Genomic DNA, 20,214 nt, shown 5'->3' on the forward strand with positions numbered 1-20,214 from the left:
TTGCTCAAAACACTGCACAGGCTACAGTTAACTCAATTGTGATATGAATGAGGAAGCATCTCCCATGCTATGCTGTTCTTAAGCTTCAGAACATTGTAAAGTATACAACACCTTGAAGAAACGGAGCCATCAGAGAAAGACCTGGTCTCTTAAAAGCTGGCACAGAGTCATACTGGGCTGGGGCTGTGCTGATGGAAGCCTTACCCCAAACCTCCTTTTATGCTGGTGACCTCTGCCATGTCATTCATGAAGGACCTTGTGCGGGGTAAATCCTTACTCATCCATCGGTTGTAGAACTGGTGACCAAGAGCTGATTTCCCAAGAGGCCTGACATCTGCAGCGCTCTGACTTTCCCCAGAGCTGATGATGCTGAGCATCTCTCAGCCCATTTTCACTTGGTGCAAGTCACTGACTGCCTCACACCTCAGTACTTTATCCGAAAAATGATTAATTATTCTCACCTTTGTAAAGCACAGAACTACTGATGGCAAGAGCAGAGCATTATCACGGGTGAACAATCGCTGACTGCATAAGCTTTCATCACTTAACTTTAAAGTCAGGCTAAGCCTTTAATGCAAGCTGTTGCATTTCTGTATTTCTATATTTCTATTCATGTTTAATGACCTCAGTACTTGCACTCTGTCTTTCATCTCCTGAGTCATGCATGGTTGTACTGTGGATGTATTTATCGGAAAGCCACTTTCTTCAGTGCCACATTTTTCACCTCTACCATGACCAGGCTGATAGCGCAGAGCACTTTGTGTAGGAGGCTTTCAAGTTCAAAGCTAGTCTTGCAAGGGCACAGGGAAGCTGTGAAGTCCCAGTTAATATTAGGCAGTCATCACAGTGCTAATAGAGTAGGCAGAAATCAAGAGATTGCCTAGTAAGGAGAAAGCCTGTCCTAAAGTTTCTGAATGTTATTTACTGGTGTGTCATTAAAAAAAAATAATCCTGTGTTTGTGTGAGGATGATTAACCATTGGAACAAATCATCCGGGGAAAAAAATGGATCCTCCATCTGCAAGACGTGCGGCGTGAGCCTGCGCGCCTGCCCACGGCACACCTGCCCAGGAGCCTGCTGCCTGCCCGGCCGGGGTCCCTGCGCCCAGAAATCAGAAACACCAGTAAAAGCACCAGAACCCCCTCAGTCTCACAGTGATTCACTCCCTTTTGCTAACTGTTTTACAATACCCCTTTTACCATACCTTATAAATACCAGTGCTCTCTTCTCTCACAAATTTTAGCAGAGGTAGAGCTAAAATGGCTTTGTCATTAAGAAAAATCCACAGAGGGAAACACAGGAAGATTCAGAAGGAAGGGCTGAAGTCTGGGTGCTTTCTGACAGTGAGAGAAAGAGGAATGATTTAGTGGAATATTATCTCACTCCATCGAACCACTCAGTCTGTCCCCATCTGTCACCAAGTGCTTGCAGGAGGGTGATGGAAAGGAAACCGTTGAGTAGCTTGATAGTTGAGTAAATCAGCTGGGCTTTTTCCTTTCCTTTTCCTCCCTCATTAGGTCTCGCACACTCACACCACCCAGCAGGTCCCCCAGCATGCTGCGCCGAGGGCAAGGGAGGAGAGGGGACAGTGCCCTGGGTGCCATGGGCTGCAGTGGCCCTGGGGCAGAAGGACCAGCTCTGGGTGCCCATGGGGTCGAGCTGCCCCAAGGAGCGAGCTCTGGCAGAGCCACAAAAGACATCTGGGTGTGGAGGAAGGCGGCTGAACGTGCAGGATGTTCAGCCAAGCTACAGTGTGACTAAAGGGGGAGAACACGGGCACCCAAGCCAAGAAGCCAACAGAATTGCAGGCAGAGGTGTAGCTTGGAGCCGTGGTGTGAAAGCAAGGAGGGACACGTTTAAGATGAGCATCACCAGAGAGCTTCCCAGCAGGGCAATGAGGGATGCAGGACCTGCCGGTGGGGATGAAGGTCTCAGCACTATTTTCCCCCCTCCCAAGACCCTGAACTCTCAGCCAGACAGGCTTTTTCTTACTCTCCGTTTGTGCAATATCTGTCTGAGCCTAAGTGCTGATGTAAACCAAATCCAGATAATTGAAGGCTCTGTTGCAATGTGTGAAAGGGTTGTTAGCGGCTTTGGGGAGTTTAATGAAACCAGGGCGGGGAGGGAGGTGAATTTCTGACTCCACTGCAGTCAGGAGGCTTTGCCATTGAATTTGAAGGGGTGGGGAACCTTCCTGTCAAGGTTTCATCCATGTGAGAGAAGAAATTGGGGAGGAAAAAAAAACAAAACTACTAATTTGACAGGATGCGGAGAAATTTTTTGGAGAGTGAGCATGCTTCCAGCTGGCTCGCCCGTGCCTCTCCCTGAACTGGCCTTTCTGGCAAGTCCCATGACAGTGGTTAGAGATGTGCTCTGCTGCCTGGGCTCCAGCGTAGCCTCGGGGAGTAAATAAAGGGTGGGCCCAGCTTCGCACCCCCTGAAATTAATAGCAGCTTTGCTGGTTTGTGAACTCTTTGCAGCAAGAGCTGCGGCTGCCCACTCGCACTGAAAGAGCCCACAGATAAAATGACATGAGATCACTCGCACGTACAAGAGAAAAAGTAAATAAAGAAGGCTCAGCCCTCCTCGCTTGGCTGGAACCAGGCCATGTTTTCAGTCTGCTTCTGAACTGTGTTACAGCCTTGGGATTTACAAAGCCACATTAACATTTAAACCCAGATTTAATCCCTTCCACGTGTAGCGATGCTGCGTCGGAGGCACGGCGCTGGGGTTCCGGGTGGGATTCCCAGCCTGGGGAGAGACGCGGTGCGATGCAGAGCCCTCGTGCTCGCGCCGTGCTGGCAGGGGCACAGCTACGGGCCATCCTTCCCATGCCACCCCCTACCACAGCCCGGGGCAGTTACGTGTCCCAGGACAACTCAGGCTGCAGCGGTGCGGGCACACGCTGCGTACAGCGCAGACACGGGCTGTATCTGGTCTATGAGATTCAGAACCTGCTGGGGACAGGGACGTGCCTGTAACACATTGATATCAGGTGCCATGGTACAAAGGAGCATCGATCTGGGATGCCCTGGGCACTCCTGGTGCACAATTAACCTGCACCCAGTTTCTCAGGCAAATTGGGGTTTGCAGAGGAGACTTTCTGTCATTTTTACACTGCACATGCATTCTTCTTTTTTCCCCCCATACTAAGCTGTCTTACACTCAGACCTTTGGTACACCCCTGCCATGGGGGTGTTTACACACGTGCTATAGGGCTATAGTGCTCATTTCTCCTTTCCTGTACGTGTTGCTCTTCCCCTGCCCTGCACTCCTTGTCAGGAAACACACTGCCATCCACCCTCCCTTCAGCACACCAGGCTCATTCAGCTTCAGCCCTCCATGTTCAGCCTTTCCCAGCCCTGATGACCAAGTAGAGGGGCCCAAAGGCTACCACCATCCTCTGAGGCAGCTGGTTCATACAGGGGAATCTGCCCTGCCAAACACTGAGATGTATTCTACTGCACCGGGCTGGGTCTGCATGCACCCGAGACCCTCCTTGAGAAACGGCAGGCAATTTGCTCTGTGCTTGGCGTGCATTAAACTCATCTCCATTCCTACGCTCAGAATTATTGATTAGTCTAACAGCTGTACCCCCGCTGATTTGGCATTTCATATCTACGTGATAAAGGCACATTGATTTTGCTATTATCAAAATCCTCTTGTATTTGCACAGTCTTTTCTCTTCCTGCAATTTTCTAATTCCTTCTAGAAAACATGCTACACATTGTCAAAATCAAAATCCTGAGACATCTTGTTTAAATCAAGAGATTCTTAACACCTTCTGTTTCTTTTGAATATCCATCTGTACAGTAATAACAAACCAGAGAGCTACCAGTGTGGGGACACATCAGTGAGAACCTCGGTTTGGGGTCATACCTGCTGTTATCATACATCATGAAGGCACATTATGCTGATAAAACAAATTAGCAAAGTCCCACTTGAAAAAGCATGCTATAAAGTCTTCTAACACACAACAAATTTGAGATAACAACAAATTATTAAAATCTCTAACCCACCATAAAAAAACATAATGGGGCACAACCCCTTTTCTTACCTTGTAGTTCTTCATAGAAGCATAAACTTGTCCATACTGTCCTCATAGTTAGTAGGATACTATCTACTGTTTTAACCATCTCCCTCACTTCAGCTGCTCCTCCTATAAAACCAGGGCTGTCGTTAGGGTGACCTGTCTCCCAGGTGAGCACCCATGCACATCTGAGTCCCATTTGCCACACAACCAGGAGAATTTCTTTTCTGTCCCTCCTATCTCAAAGATTTTGTAACTTTCTTTTTTAAAAGTGAACAAAACTTCTTGAGGAGAATTGTGGGCAGGAGGATGCAGATGAGGCTGAGCTTCAGCTGGGTTTTCTCCAGCTCAGCAGCAGAGCTTTCCCTCCAGCCCCCCAGGCTTACAGGTGGGTGCTTGCTCAGCCAGCTGTGCACCCGCAAACCCGCAACACCTTGCTTCACCTTTCCTAATGAGCATGTAATCAAATTAAGGCAGCAGCTCATTATACGTGGTGGGGTGCTTTCCTGAAATGGCTCTCTGCTAACCCAAAATCTGGTAATAAACATGCAAGCGCCTACAGTTTGGTGTGATATCATTGTTATTTTATAGCCTATATGTAATATCAATATTAATATAATATTAAAAATTAATGCACACATTATGTTAATAATTAATAATATAATTTCAATATTAATGGAATTAAACCAAACGCTGGCACAGAACTCCTAAGTGGAGTGAATAAAGGGAAGTGTTTAAACCAGGGTTTCCCTCAACAAGCTACGTGTGCTGGAGCATGAGACTGCTCCCTTTCACGAAGGGGTTTCTGGGGCTGCGAGAGTTTTGTTCTCTTTTTCTCATCCAATTCTGTATCACTGCAAAGCAAAGGTAAAGGGCTTTTTTCCTCCTTTTACAGCAGAAAGAATTAAAGGCATTTTGCAAGTGTGCTTGGGTTAGGGAATCTCCCCGAGGATGACAGAGAAGATAATTGATTAGGACAGAGTTTAGGAAAGAACTGGGATGCAAAAGCTTAATCTTCCTTCCAAAATGATCTTTCAAATCAACTAACCTTCACTGTAAGCATCAATTAATGAGAATTAAATTACTAAAAGGGGAATCGTGGCGCTAATGAAGCGGGGATGTAGGACAGTTACACTTTGCCTTTAGCTCTTCTACGCCAGCGGGCAGATGGGCTGCGGCAGGGACGATGTGGAGGAGCCCCTCGAGGACAAGTACAAGAGAACGTCTCTCTCAAAGCAGCACCTTCCTAATGCCCTGTCCAGGAGCATCTGCAGGACATGAGCACTTCGACCTCCTATAGACAGTGTGAGCTTTGAACTCATGTACTTGGGGCTGTTCTCATTACCTAGATAAATGCCTAATCCCACAAGTTAATTGGCACAAATTACAACTACAAAGTTGCTCTGCTCTCGTCTGATAAACTCTCCTAGGAGTTCAGTTTGGCAGGTCTAAGGCAGTCGTCAGATATAATTGTCCACTCACAATGATATAAACCAGGATTATTACCTTCAGTGGAGTCACTGGTGATTTACACCGGTGGGAGATAAGAAGCAGGGCTGGTGTTTCCTGCTGCGGTTCATCGTTTTGAGCACCATGACAATGTGCTTTGCTAAAAATGAATGGGGCAAGAGATGGGACACATACACATTTGGGCTGCTTCTATTTTCCTTCTTGATTTTCCCTTTGAGTGTAAATTGAAGTCTATGGCATTAAGCTAATTTTATATTGATAGACATGGACAGAAAAGCAACCCCCAGGCTCCCAGTGCGTTCCTCCTCTGCAGACTCACACTGTGGGTGCACAGCGTGTTTGGGGAGTCCCACTATTGAGTGACAGCAGCAGGATCAGGTTTTGGGTTTAAATCCAGGTTACGGGAATTTCTGCAGTGCTCACAGGTCACTGCATTGGCAGGGGAATGAGCTGGTCTTTCACCAGCACAATCCAGCCCTTTGGGTTAGAGGTGAGCCCCTCTAAGGCTTCACACCTAATCCAGGCACTGATCATATTAGTGCAAGCCACATATAAATTTACTCTTTGGTGACATCTCAGACTTTCTTTTTTGTTTTTTTCCCCTACAGGACCTGAGTGTGTTGCCACTCGCACAGCTGCTGTATCGCCAGTGCAAAGGGTGAAGCAAAATGTATAGGCTTTGGAGCAGGAGCCCTGGGGCTGGGCTGTTTAGAGTCGGGAGGATGCAATCCTATCTCTCAAGACATTTATTCTTCTAACCTGCAGGATTCACAAGGATCTGGCAACATAGCAGGACCAGTTGTTCCTTTCTGTCTCTTCAGGGAGACTGTGAGACCCAGTGGAAGGTACCTGGTAAACTCGCTGGGACGTTTCTCATCTTCTCTAATACAGGTGTTTGCTTTAATACAGGCGTGCTAACTTCTCTCAACTCCTCCCCGCCTCATCAGCAGCAAAAGCACTGATTGTTGGAAGATGAATGACTTTACTTTTCCAGTTCCAGCATATGTTTGCATGTCTGAGAGCAAGAAACGTGTGAAACTCACACAAACTATTGGAATTCCAGCTCCAGGGACTGACAAGTAAATATGAAGTTGCACAGTATTTCATAGAAAACCCACAAATTATATGTTTGATGGCTTAAAGTTGATCCTTTGAGACATGTGCCAAGAACAACCTCTTGTATTAGCTACACCAAGATTCCTCCATCGTCTCAATCTTCAGCTTGGTTGAGGAGTTCATGCCATGTAACCTGCTGAGTTTCCCTAAAAGCAGGCAGAGGCAGGCAGTCTCTAACTAAGCTATTCATAAGGAGCTCTGCTAGCTTGGGTGAATCAAGTACAGATTACACTGAATAAAAATGGAAAACCACAATGACAAAATAATGTTATAATATTAAAATAAATCAAATCATATACTGCCATTATTCTGATACAGAATTTTTACACAGCAAATTTGATACATATACAAGAAGTCAGGCAGCCCATTACAGTAAACTTCAGGGTTCCTTTTTTAATATAAACTACATCTTACTACACAGTTTGAGATGATCAGGTAGTTTTACACCAAGTCAAGTAACAACTTCTCATCTTAGAATACTAAAATAACAAAATATTTAATGCTTTGAATATTGAAATGCTTTGGTTCCACCTACCACTTTTAAAAAGTGTAAAAACTACATCTGTTGGTTAAACTTTTACCCTAGAGATATGCCTAACTTACAAATACAGTTATATTGATAAAGTTATGAAATGTAATGTAAATACAGTTTTTTGGCAATCATCATACACTTCACACTATGCAATTATTCAACTCTCAGTTCGATTCAGGCATTCCAAAGTGTAAAAAGTGGCCAAAAATTGACAATAATATTGGATGTTTTCATTCTGGGGTTAAGCTGGAACCATGAAGACCACGAGACGGTTCAGAAATCGCTAAGCCCCTGCCCTCAGAAAGCAGGGCCACCTTCGCAAACCGCATTTTGCTCACCCCAAAACAAAAGCATCCGCCACCATGAGTCCCTCCTGAAAACCTTGGCCACTACATCACAGTATCTCATCTTCGGTTTTAACGTTGGTGAGGCAGGAAGGTATGGTAAGGGGTTTCCCCCGGCAAGTACCTTGTTTGTCACAATAACAAAGAACACATCGAGTGGCTCTGTCTAGCGCAGAACAGCTCCTGCTAAAAGAAGACGTCTTCTTTTCTGAAGTCTGGTAAACATTTGAATTTGCTGGGGGAAGTCCGTATGCAGGCCAGGCTGGGGAGACACGGGCAGGTGTGGTGCATCCGCCGCCCAGGGAAGGGAACCTGGGGACAAGGAACGCAGGCGTCAGGGACGGGGAGCACAGCGGGTGGTGCATGGGGGGATGGATTGGGATGAACAGGGGGGATATGGGGAATGCCACCCACCTCCCTCCATGGCAGGAGATCCCCGAGAGCCGCAGCGCGGGGGCCAGACAGCACATGGCAAAGCCAACCCCATCGCATTTCCCGGTCAAGCCACAGTTAAGAGCGAAATTCAACAGTCTGTGTTCCTGTGTAAATCTATATCTGTGGCACTCATTCTCCATTTACTCCCGCTCCATAAAGGAGGCTGTTGTGAAACCACTGGCTTTTAGCATCACGTTTTGCGGTGTTTACTGTGCAGGGGTTTGCATTTGCGCTGGCTCCTGCATTGCCGTACGGCACAGAGCAGCCTGGCAGCCGCACGGCGGGACTGGGGACCGCAGGATCCCGTGGTAATTCAGGCTGGAAGACATCTCTGCGGGCCGTCTCACCTGACCTCCCTTTGAGCAGGATCCCCTCGCCGCAGGGCAGAGGTTTCTCGCTTGATCCCACCCTCCTCTAGCCACGCCGTGTTGCAGGGAGCACACATGGACTGCATTAAATAAGCTTAATTGCGCTATGACATGCACATGCACTGACACTCTTTAACAACTTGATCACAAGCTCTGTCTTTTCCAGGAGCCACGTCTCTGCCAGACAGCAGCGTGCACTGAGCATCCCACGGGATGCAGCGAGGGAAGCACAGAGGTGCAAAGCCACTGCTGCCAGCCGGGCAGGCAGCCCTAATCCCCTCATTTCCTCATTTCTGGGTGGTTTGAGCCTGTGATTTTAATATTCCAAGATTGCTTTGTGTCAGTGTGCAATTATTCTCTTTAAGAAAGTTGAAGGGAGAAAGTCCCACATGTTCCCCCGTGCATCACGCCAAGGACCTGCCCGCCTCCAGTGACACCCCGCTGGGAGCGGGGGGTGAGTGGGGGGCTCGCATTGCCTGCGGTGCCCTGGGCCAGTGGGACACCGTGGGCATTCCCGCACCCCCGTGAGCACAGAGGCCGCCGACCACGGGTGTCGGGGACTCCCCAACAGGAATCACACCTTTCAGGTGCCCACGCACATCACTGCAGAAAAACCTAAAATCTGAGCTCCTTGGGCTGGCGAGGCTGACTCAGAGGTACCTCCCAGCCTTCCAACAGCTCAAATCATTTATTCAAAACGTTACATTCGCTGCAAGGAATTGTTCCTTTCAGCGGGACTCCCACGCTGAAGATGTGGCACCCGGCTGGGGACAGGCAGCAGGTGACAGCTCTGCAGGACGGGCAGGCAGAGCCCACGCGCCTGGAGCCGGTGTATGCTTTGCCACGCCGCGTGCCCAGCACCAGGTTTTAACGAGCGTGGGGCGAGGGGAGTTTGGAGGTGAAAAGGAAACAAGGGAGCTCCTGGGAGAGACGTGGGGGTTATGTGCAAGGTGCACAGCGGCAGCAAAGCCACCCCCCGTGCTGCCAGCTCTGCCTGCTGACCCACCAGCCCTCACCTGCCTGGCCCTGCCTCTGCGATGCCAACTGACATTGTTAACACCATCAAACCAACACCATCGAGTTGCTGAGAAGGAAACAGGATGGTGGAAACCCAACCACCAGCCATCTCCTCCAGGGTGTTTCCAGGCTCCTGTGGAGGTCCTCAAGTCGGTGGCGTGGCCGTGGCGGTGCCTGCTTTGTACCTGACCTGCAGCCAGATGAAAGGTTTTGGTGCTCAGGCCAATTTGTCTCCCAGCTGTCCCCTATCCAAATACTTAGGGGAGAGGAACACTGAGCAAACTCTCCATCCTTAAAAATACCTGATTTCACACATTACAGTAAAACACTGTGTTTGTCATGAAGAGCAGTGGGATGAGGAATCTAAATATAAAATTAACCTCATAAAGCTTATAGACAACAGTGACTATAATTGTAAGTCTGGGGTGGACAGGCATCTTCTCTGATTGTAATTATGTAGGCAATTAGCTTAAAATATATCAGACTATGAATTATTGCCCAATAGCAATAAGCTCATTAAAAAACCCTAGAAGACAATTCCTCTTATCCTGACCCTCCTGCATCTGGCTGCACTTAATAATATACTGTATCATATAATAATATACTATTATGTAACTAGATTGATGAATATGTGTGTATATATATGTATACATACATATAGACTCAAAATTAATAGGTAGAATAGAAGCAAAGAGAGCCTGCGGTGTGGTTTCTCAAGTACAAGTGTGTGCCAACACCTTCTCAACGGCTTTTGAAGGCACCAGTGGCTCTCAGGCTCTGGAGCACGATGGGACATTGCTGTTTAATGGCAGGGACCGTGCTGCAGTGATGCACCAGGTGTGTCCCAACACTGGCCGGTGACACGTTTATGCTTGTGATGGGATCTTGCTCAGTCCCACTGAGGTTGGGGGTGTTTGCTACGCTCCTGCTCACACGCGTAGGCGTTGGCAGGGATGGGCTCGGGAACTGTTAAGGCTGTTTTAGATCGTGTAGTGAAGCAGAACAACAAACTAATAAGAAAACAAACCAAACAGTGTGTATTACTTTCATCCTCAGATTCTCTTCAGCATTATTCTGACAGTAATGCACTTCCTTACGTGGGTACCTTCAGCGCTATTTCCATACAGATGCAAATGGCCGGGTACTGCAATGCACGGGATGCTTCCCCATGTATCATTTTTATGCAATGTGACGTACAGCGCAGTATATTCCTGGTCCTTTCTGCCCTGCCAGCTGCGGCCCCACAGCCCCCCGGTGCCGTACTCACTCGGTGACTCAAAGGATGGCACTCCTCTCCCAAATTTCCCATGGGCGTGCACATCCGCAGGCTGCGGATCCAGAGGCTAACGGCACAGCACATCCCTCCTCCGCACTGCTGGTCTCGGTCGCAGGCCTGGAGTTTAAAACAGCACGAGGCAAATAAAATGAATAATAAATATATTCCAGAAATAGGACCGAGCAGGTGCTCAAGAACTGCCTCTGACACCCCACAACTTATCACGGCTCATTAAGGCTGAATAATGAGATTTAAGGCTGAGTTGCAATACTTGTATCTCCCACAGATCTGACCGTACAGACTCCCAGCACGTTTCAGAGTTGAGCCCGAGATGTTTAAAGGCACGACCACATATGGAGCTGCTCAGGGCTGAATCCAGGACTGTCAGTGATTTATAGTCCCAGCTTCTGAGCACTGAGTGTGTCCCACTCTGCTGTCCCAGAGCGGAGCTGAGTGAGCTCAGGCAGGTGCAAGGACCAAGTGCAGCAATCAGTCAGGAGCCCTGCCTTATGGAGAAGCTAAGATAGGAAATTATCCATTAATTTAAAGACTTTTAAGTAACTATTCCTTCTAGTTTCTTATGATAATATCTTATGGTTAAGTGCCTTTGCAAATGCAAGACTGCATGATAGTTTTATTAGAGAAGTCCAAGTTGAAGTAGCTAAAATAGAAGTTTAAATAGGGATTCTGTGGTTGTTATCTAGAATTAAATGTAACTAAAATAGGTCTTAAATATGTAATAGAAAAAAGCCTTGCATAAGAGTCCACATCCCAGAAAATGCTACTGTGGTAGCATTCCCCCCTGCAAGGAGGGAAAAAATATTTCAGCCACTTACCCAATACAGCTTAGATAAGCACGAACCAAAATGCAAACTATGGGGTATGTTTTAAAAACCAGAAACCACAAAGAGCAATTGACATTTTAGGGTTTGGAAACAAGTTACTACACATCTTTTGCTTATTTTTTTAACCAAAAGCTTATCAGACTTTTTATTATATGTATTTAATGCAAAAACGAGTCTCCTTTCTCTGATGAGAAATTCCATTAATTAAAGGTTCTGTTTACACCCCAAAGGTAAGCTTAATTAACACACTTCTCTTTTAATGTCTGACAGCAGGAGTGATAGACCAAAGGCACTGGTCAGCAGTACATGAACAGGCAACTTGTAAAAATGTATATAAAAGATGATGAGGGCTCTGGGGAGGACTGCGTATTGGAACAAACATTTGCTTGAGGGAAAAAAGCTTACAGCTCTTACCTTGGGATTTACATGATAAATGTCATTAGACATTACCCAATATTACTCTACTAGGTAAATATTACACTAGTTCAAGTAGCAGAAGCCAGATGAAAATATGTCTTTACAGATCAGCCAGTAATTTAGGAAAAAGCTGTTGCATTAGGGTCAAGTCATTAAATAGTGTGCATAAACCGAACGGCTATCGCTGCTCCTAAACACCCGCTTAACGAAGCGGACAGCTCTATGCTACAGGTGAGCCCAAACACACAGAGTATTTACTTATAAGACTAATACGGCCATAAAACTACCACTACAGCCTGCCAGGTAGATAATGTTTACTTTCTAACCTCTCAAAACAACAACAAAAAAAGGCACTCTAACAGTCTAATTTTGCCCTAGTCACAAAAAACTGCAGGTGCAGTGATTTTTGGCTACCCTCAGCACACTGGCATCCACTGCTCAGCTGGAGTCACAGGCTCTGCTGTTCCTCACCAGGCAGCTCCCGACCCCCTTTTTCTCTCAGTTTTATCTGAAACCCCATCCATCTCCATGGGACTGGTCCTAGAGTGAAGCACCACTACTCAGCTGCAAAACAGGTCTGAGTATGTCCTAGCAAGCAAGGATAGCTAAAACACTGCTCAGAACAATTTCTCTTTAGAACTCACACACTTACATACATCTGGCAGAACTTTTAAGGCTCCTTTTCCAAAAATGTATGACAAATTTTTAAAATATTCAACTGAAATGCTCCTGCCCACACCTTATCTCCAATGTGTAATTCATACCAATACTCCTAATATTCACAGGACACACGAAGGGCATTCCTCTTCAGCACCCCATTTAAACAGTTTTGTGGAAAATTCAACTTGAGGAAATAGTCCCAGGTGAAATGCCAGCTCCAAAGCCAGCTGAAGGCAGCACATGAACCATCACTGAAGTGAGGAAGGTTTGAATCAAGTCCTTAAATTGCAAAGGAAAAGCACCTTTCAGGCTCAGAGGATGGGGATAGGAACACCTACGTCAGCTCTCATCTGAGATTTGCCCATCAAAGTGGTTTAAACAGAAATGCATTGTAATAGTTAATAAACTAACATTTTTCTAGTTCTAATCTATTTTTACTTTTTGACTCTGTTTTGCCCTTTATCTATTATTCAGCACTTCACAATTACTTTATTTAATGGAATAATTATGCTTTAAAGGTGTAGCCACAACTCTAGTAACAGACTTACATAAAGTGGTCCTCCATTGCTGGAAATATTTCTACTTAAAAAGAACTTGAAATTCTCAATTATTAAGAAATTCCTTCACACTTTTTGCTCTGAAAATTAATCAGTTCCGGGAACTGATCTAACATCCAGAGAAATGCCTACGAGACGTTTCATGGACTTCAGTGAAGTCTGACTGGAGAGCGTGGATGGCCACGGAGTGATCTGCTGCTGCGAGTGCAACTTCTGATGGTTACAAAAGACATGTAAGCTCTCGAAGGAATGCAAGCACGGGGTTATTAATCCAAAGCAAACAATAAAAAAAAAAAAAATCATTTTACTTAAGAGTGATGCAACACTTGGGGTTAAATAACGTCCTTGGAAAAAAAAATATTTTCACAACCAAAGTAAATCTCAAGCCTAAAAACAACAACAACAACAACAGAGGACTAATTCGCAACGAGTGGGTATTGAGGGGAAAAAAGCAGCACAGTCATACTGAAAAAAAAAAAAAAGAAAAAAAAAAGAAGAGCAGCGTTTTGCGCTAATTGCAATAGCGGTGCCTGCCCTGTAAGCGGTGGGACTGGAGGAGCCGGAGGAAGGAACTCGGGGTGCCCAAGCGGGAGGTGCTGAGCCCTCCCGGGGCAGGTCTGGGGCTGCGTGGGGCATGGGGGAGGCAGCCTCCAGCCCTGGAGAAGCAGCAGGAGCCTGTGCACACTCACAGCAGCCTGGAGACACCCCCGCGCCGAGTCCAGGCACCCCGGAGGGACAGACCCCACACCGTGGCATCCCTCACCCCAGAGACCCGCAAGTCCTGGTATCAGCCACCGCTGAGAGACCCCCCCCATATCCTGGCATCACTCACCCGAGAGGGACCCCCAAGCTCTGGTATCAGTTAGCCCAGGTCAGGGCACCCCACACCCCAGAGAGACCCCAAGTCCTAGTGTCACCAAGCAGACCCCCGAGCCCTGGTACATCTCATCCCCTGGCAAAGCCCTCCCTTCCCCGTCCGGGTTATCACTTATCCCAGGGACACCCCCGCTCCGGGCACCCCTCACCCTACGCGAGCCCCCTCTGTCCTGGCATCGCTTACCCCGGCCAGACCCCCGTGTGCCGGCACTGCCCACCCCAGAGAGACCCCCAGCTCCGGGCACCCCTCACGGCGGAGACACCTCCCGTATACCCTGCCAGCGCTTACCCGGGCGGCCCCCAACGGCCCGCTGCCACTCGGACCCCCAAGCCCTGTCCCCGCTCCCCCCGGCACAGCCCCCGTCCGAGCCCCCGCCCGGCTCCAGCCCGCCTGCGGCTGCCGGTGCCGGGTCCCGTCGGTGCCGTCGGTGACACTCACCCCGGTGATGACGGCTCCGTGCCCCGCAGCCAGCAGCACCAGCAGCAGCACCGGCGGAACGCCGCGCAAGCTCCGCATGGTGCCGTCCCGCGGCCCCTGCGCTCCCCGCGGGCGCAGCGCGGCGCAGCGGAGCCGGGCGCGGCGGCCGCCCCAGCCGTTATAAAGCCGGGGGCTGCGGCTGGCGGCAGCGTGAGTCACCCCCGCCCCGGCAGCGCCGCGGCCGCGGACCGCCGAGCGCACCCCCCCGCGCCCAGGTGCGCGGCCGCGGATCCAGCCTCCGCGGCTGCGGGGGAGGGCAGCGGGGGGGTAGCTGGGGAGCAGCCCACAGCAGGTCCGGGGGACGTCCCAGGGCTGGTCGGGGGGCGTCCCGCGACTGTAGGGGGCATCCCTCAGCAGGTCTAGGGGGGGACATCCCACAGCATGTTGGGGACATCCCACAGCAGGTCAGGGGCAGCACACACCAGGTCCAGAGGGATCCTGCAGCAGCTGCGGGGGATCCCACAGCAGGTTAGAGCACATCCCACAGTGGAGCAGTGGTAGCCCACAGCCGCTGGAGCCAGCCTGGAGGCCTATCTCAGCTCCAGTGCCCATGTCCCCTCTGCTTGTGCTCCTCAAGCTCCCTGGCCTGCAGCAGCCCCCGGCCCGATGTTCCCCTCACTCCCCTCTATGGATGGGAACTGCCTTCAGCCCCCAACTCAGCCTCCGCTGAGCCCCGGCAGTGCTGTGGGCATGGCCGCGGTGGGGGGACACGCAGGCTGTGCCTCACCTTATTGGGGACAGAGGAGCATCGCAGCAAATTCACCCCACAGGTCCTGCAAAAATTGAATGAACCCTGATTCCTGCTTACTGCACTTAGCCCAAGAGGTGCCAATTCCGAGTAAAAAAGTGATGCTCACGTGTACTTCTTCACCTCAGTCCACTGTGGACCTGTCTGAGCATCAGGGGGCCCTGGTGCCCTTTGAACTCACATTCTCTTGCTCCCCCTCCTGCCTGCGCTTCTCCCCCGTGCCACGGGCAGCCCCTGCCCCTGCCTGAGCCCTCCTGGCTTCCACAGCACCCAGGGGCACTGGGAGGAAAACAACTCTCTCCTTTGGCAGGGCTGGCTCCCACCTGAAGATGTGGGGGGAAGATGGTGGGAAGAAGGGGCAGCGGGAGCAGGGACCCCCGTTTCAGAGGCAGTGCACCACTAGCTCCTTCTAGCCCTAACGCCAGGCCCTGGTCTGATTGTCTCGGTGAGCTCCTCTTTCTAGATGTACACCGCTTAAATTTAACACAAGCCCAGGTTTAACGACTAATGGTGCTACCTTTGGGCACCTCCGTCCCCTGTGGCAGGAGGACATCAGAGCCCAGTGACAGTAAAACACATGCAGAGTTCCCTTCCCTGCCTCTCTCTCACTGTTTTTCATCTCTATTTTCCTTACTTTTCCAGCTCTTTATACTTACTTCTTTTTACCTTTCCTCTCTCCCCTACCTCCCTTTTTGTCCCTTTTCCTGCCCCTCTGTCCCCACTTCCATCCCTCTGTGCCGCCTCCCCCTTCCGATGTGTCCCGTTCTCACATGTAGGTCTCTGTTTTCTCAGATTTTTCGAATTCTCTTTTTTTTCAAACAGGAAGGCTGAGCCTTTACAGAGCCCACATTGCCATGAGGCCTCCAACAGTCTCATTCTACGGCTGGGGCGAGTTCAAGCGCAGCCGAAGGGGACCGTGTAACGCACCAAGTGTCTTGGCGCGCTCCCACTTGGGTCAGTCCCGGGCAGGAGCTGTCGAATCGATTCCTTAGCAGCATCCCCTCGGGGGGTCGGTCTGTCTGGAGGTGTTTTCATTACAAACATGGCCTTTTTGGGTGCTTATGGTTATTTTGTAAAAGTGCACTCAAGACAAATACGGGCTGAGTAAAGAGTTTTACTCCAAGGATGCTTTAAAAGTGAATTGGGATAAGCCAATTCTGACATGGAAGTATTAAAAATAACTGTGACGGATCCTTAGCTGTTGTAAACCTGCGTGGCTGGCCTGAACTGTCGCCAGTTTAAACCAGATGAAGGGACTAGCTTGTTTTAATTTTTATTTGTATTCTAGAAACTAAAAATTAATATAAAAGATGAATTATTATTTTCATAATCCCCAGGTGCCCAGAACTTTAAAAACCAAATTATCATTTTCATCTCTAAACCTCCTGATCCTTCAAAACCGCTACAGAATTGAGGGGAAATAAAAAGGGGGAAGGTAAGAATTTTGTGTAGTTTTATGTAGACTCAGCCATTTCTTCTAAAAGCCATTTTACATAAAAGGTATCATTTATGAAAGCTTGCCAGTCATCAGCCTGGAAGGTCAGTGTTGTACATTATGATGGGTATGCTATAGACATACTAACATCTACCCTAATGCCAATATTCTTACTTCCAACTTGCACTAGAACTGTTTTGCTATTAGAAGAGATCTTGCACATCTGTATGGCCTTTAGGTGATTACAAAATTGTAATGCAAAATAAATTAAATCCAATTAAATCATTGCTGCTCTTAAAAAAAGTGAAAGTTTCAGAGGTGATTCTCTGAATTTCAGTGTTGTTACCTCCTTGATAATTGTTCAACTACAAAAGTAGTGAAAAGTCACAAAGTGTCTCAAATGTAAATCTTCATATTGTCCATCTCACAAATGCACCAGAATTTCAGAAGTCACAGAATCACAGAATCAACCAGGTTGGAAGAGACCTCTGGGATCATCGAGTCCAACCATTGCCCTGACACAAGTCCTTCTGTTCTGTTGATCCACTTTGAAGGATAGCCTCATATTACTTATTTTGGATTTTTTTTCACAATTGGATTTTTACAGAACCAATTCATGCTGAAACATGTAACATTTCTCCTAGTATTTCTTTCCATCTTTGCTGGTACCAAAACCACATCAGAGTGCACCTGGGGACATGAGTGATTGATGCGGTGTATAACCCAGCCTAGTGCAGACGCAGCTTTCCAGCCTCCCTCTACATTACCACAATTAACACAGATCTCCATTCCTCCACATAGATACTTTTCCAACTGACATCTGCGATACTATCTCAGTGTAAATGAATCTACCTCATAAGGACTTTTTTCCTTCCATACGGAAGCACCCAGCAGTAGGATCCAGTGTAGTCACCCTGTAGGCAAGGCTTCAGTGGAGCTACAGCTTGGGCTGTGCTTGGGTAGGGTTAGGCTTCTCCCCAAGAGGGAACCCAAGCAGGTCCATTTTCAGATCATCTTCACAAATCCACTAAACATCTTCTTCTACCATTAAACCCGCCAATCTCAGAATTAGGAAATATCACTCCACATTAATCACAATACTTTAGATTTGACACAGTACATTAACGATCATCCAAAAGTCCTCAGCTGCTTTACAAACCCGGAGTGAAATACCTATTTTTATCTTTCAGTGTGGTTGGTTGGTAGTGCTCTCTGGTTCTTCTCAAAACCTCAATTTTACTGAAAGCTAACTGTCTATGAGTAGGCATTCAAGTAATTATTTGGCCTATTCAAGTGATAATGCACTACAGAGTTTACAGATTTTTGAAGACTAAGAATGTGAATACATCAGCTATCTAAAAAGACAATTTTCTCATAAAAGAAATGAGAAAAAGCATATAATGTGAGACAGGAGAATTAACTTTTTGTCCTAAAAACTCTCTTAATAACGACACTATCTAATTTGTTTAATCTTTCACACTATGTATCCGACAATGGTCTGAATTCAGCAAAGTGGTGCAAGTTTGCTGACTCTCATACAGGAAGAATATACTCATCTGTATATTCTTATATAGTTTTGTAGTTAAATATAGTTTCAAATCAGTTGCCTGGAATAACCTGAACACACAGTTCATGCAAGAATAGCCTAATTTCTAAGCCATAACCTGGGTTGGGATGTCGTCCTTCTCTCACCCAGCATTTCTGCTTTATGTCAATAATTAATGTTCAGTGAAGCAGAGGCTGGCCCAAATCATCCCCTTCACAGGAGCCCAAGACCCTTCCCGATCTTCTCTGTCTTGGGGATTGTACAGAAGGCAGAAGAGGCCCTTTCTGCTTGTACTGGCATTAATTTGGGTCCCCAGCATTTACCCAACTACCATTTATGGTTTTTTAAGTTGCCAAGATTTTTATAAATTACTTCTAAGTTTTCTGCCTCTCTCTCTGATGTGGCTGAAGTTGGCCAGTGTCTTCAGAAATTACCAGCAGCGGGCTGGCTGGGAAACGGAGCTTCGTACCTGCAACTCTCACTGAGACTGTAAAACCCAGCTGGGATCTTAGCAAGTCTGGGCACCCACCGGTGTGATTCTAGATCATATAGACAGCAGTTTGCGTAGCTGCGTAACGCAAAATGAAAGGTAATTTAGACTGCTAGATGCAAGTCTCACACTCATAGTTGCCTTCGGAGATGTCCATGAGGCTGCTGCTTGTGTGAACTTGCAGGCGAGCCTGAGAGGTCAGCACGTACCTGCCCCACTGTGGGCGAGGAGCCAGCATGGACAGCAGCAGCAGCACGTCCACCCGCAGCCACACAACGGCCAGCTGGACAAGGAACCGCTCGCCGTGAAGGGGACACCTTGCCATCCACAGGTCAGAGTGAGCCACCACCGTCTGATGTCCTGATTGCCACAGCTCAGGCTCGCGTCTGGCCTCTTCTGGCATCGAATAAACTAATGGATTAAAAGCCTGAAGAGACATGCAGGTTTTAGGATTAGAAGCAGCGCTGTAGTCTGAATTCCTGCTAAATCAAGCCATAAATTTTGTTAGTGAATCCTAAATATAGAGAGAGAAGTTGTTTTTTGAACTAGAACATATCTCAAGAGAAATCAAACATTGACTGAAAACAACAAAGAATTCACCACTTCCCTCGTCGAACTGCTCCAACTCTTAAAACCTCGTTTCCTGTTTGAATTTCATTGATTTGGACCAGCAGATGATGTTATGCCCTCTAGTATCAGGAATTTTCACCTTCTGCATGTAATTATAAGCTGAGAACAAATTCCACGACACCTGTTTATTAACACTGAGCCCTCTTACTCTCTCGCTACGAAGCAACAGTTTTATCACCATCAAATTATTCTGGTAGCTCATCTCCAAGCCCTTTCCGATAGATCAACAAACCTTGTAACGTTTCTGGCATGATTTCAGGAGTATTTTCACCCCATACAATCTCAGCTCTATTCTTAGTTATATATTTTTGCAGAGCGAGTCAACTCTCAGCGTCTAAACAGAAACAGCCTTGTGAATACGCTAATAAAAATGATTTGCAACAAAAAAGCATCTCAAAGTGTTTTTATTTCTGAGGTCAGATAAGAATAGTAGTAATGAGCTGCTGTGCTAGTGGTACGTTCCTAGTGCTCCTTGTGTCTCATTACGCTGCTTTTCAGTGCTGCCGTTGTCATAGTAGTCCATGGAGAACCTTACGTAAGGAATAGGATGATGGTTCTGCGGTGTGTTAAAAAAGAGTGTTTAACAGATAAGTGCTAACGTTCTGGATTAGGGATTCTTACTCCCTTACTCTGCACCAGATCATGTACCCGGATGAAACATTTTGATTGCGAAGTAACACGTTCTCCCGTCAACTCAGAGGGATAGAAGTGGAATATTACAGAGTCTACTCATGAAGCAGTGGCAGTGGTAGAAGAAAAAAGCTGCAAACATACAACCAAAACTAACAATTTGTAGTTGCTCATGAAAATTTACTCCTTTGACTTGGTCACAGATTTTATTTAGACTTCTACACGTCCATGTGACCACATTTGCAAAGTCCAGGGCAGCACAATTCTGCATGATTCAGCGGGAGCTGTGGATTTATGCAATGGGCAGGGACTCA

The 20,214-nt window shown here is 47.5% G+C and overlaps 1 protein-coding gene across 1 annotated transcript; it reads right to left on the reverse strand.

Annotated features, from left to right (window-relative positions):
• Positions 1–7,678: 7,678 nt before the first annotated feature.
• Positions 7,679–14,460, reverse strand: PROK2 (prokineticin 2). The gene is made up of 3 exons (XM_068409587.1): positions 14,383–14,460; positions 10,580–10,705; positions 7,679–7,804 (listed from the first exon to the last, which is right to left on the reverse strand). Exons 1-3 carry the CDS (start codon positions 14,458–14,460, stop codon positions 7,679–7,681), a joined length of 330 nt encoding a protein of 109 aa, XP_068265688.1.
• Positions 14,461–20,214: the final 5,754 nt, after the last annotated feature.

Source organism: Nyctibius grandis, chromosome 10 (assembly GCF_013368605.1).
Source record: "Nyctibius grandis isolate bNycGra1 chromosome 10, bNycGra1.pri, whole genome shotgun sequence".
In the NCBI taxonomy this organism is placed as follows: Eukaryota; Metazoa; Chordata; class Aves; order Nyctibiiformes; family Nyctibiidae; genus Nyctibius; species Nyctibius grandis.

Coding starts and splice junctions, on each gene's coding strand:
- PROK2 (XM_068409587.1), bottom strand. CDS start 14,460: ATGCGGAGCTTGCGCGGCGTTCCGCCGGTGCTGCTGCTGGTGCTGCTG. Junction 10,706..14,382: donor ACGGAGCCGTCATCACCGGG/GTGAGTGTCACC, acceptor TTTAAACTCCAG/GCCTGCGACCGAGACCAGCA. Junction 7,805..10,579: donor GCCATCCTTTGAGTCACCGA/GTGAGTACGGCA, acceptor CCTTGTCCCCAG/GTTCCCTTCCCTGGGCGGCG.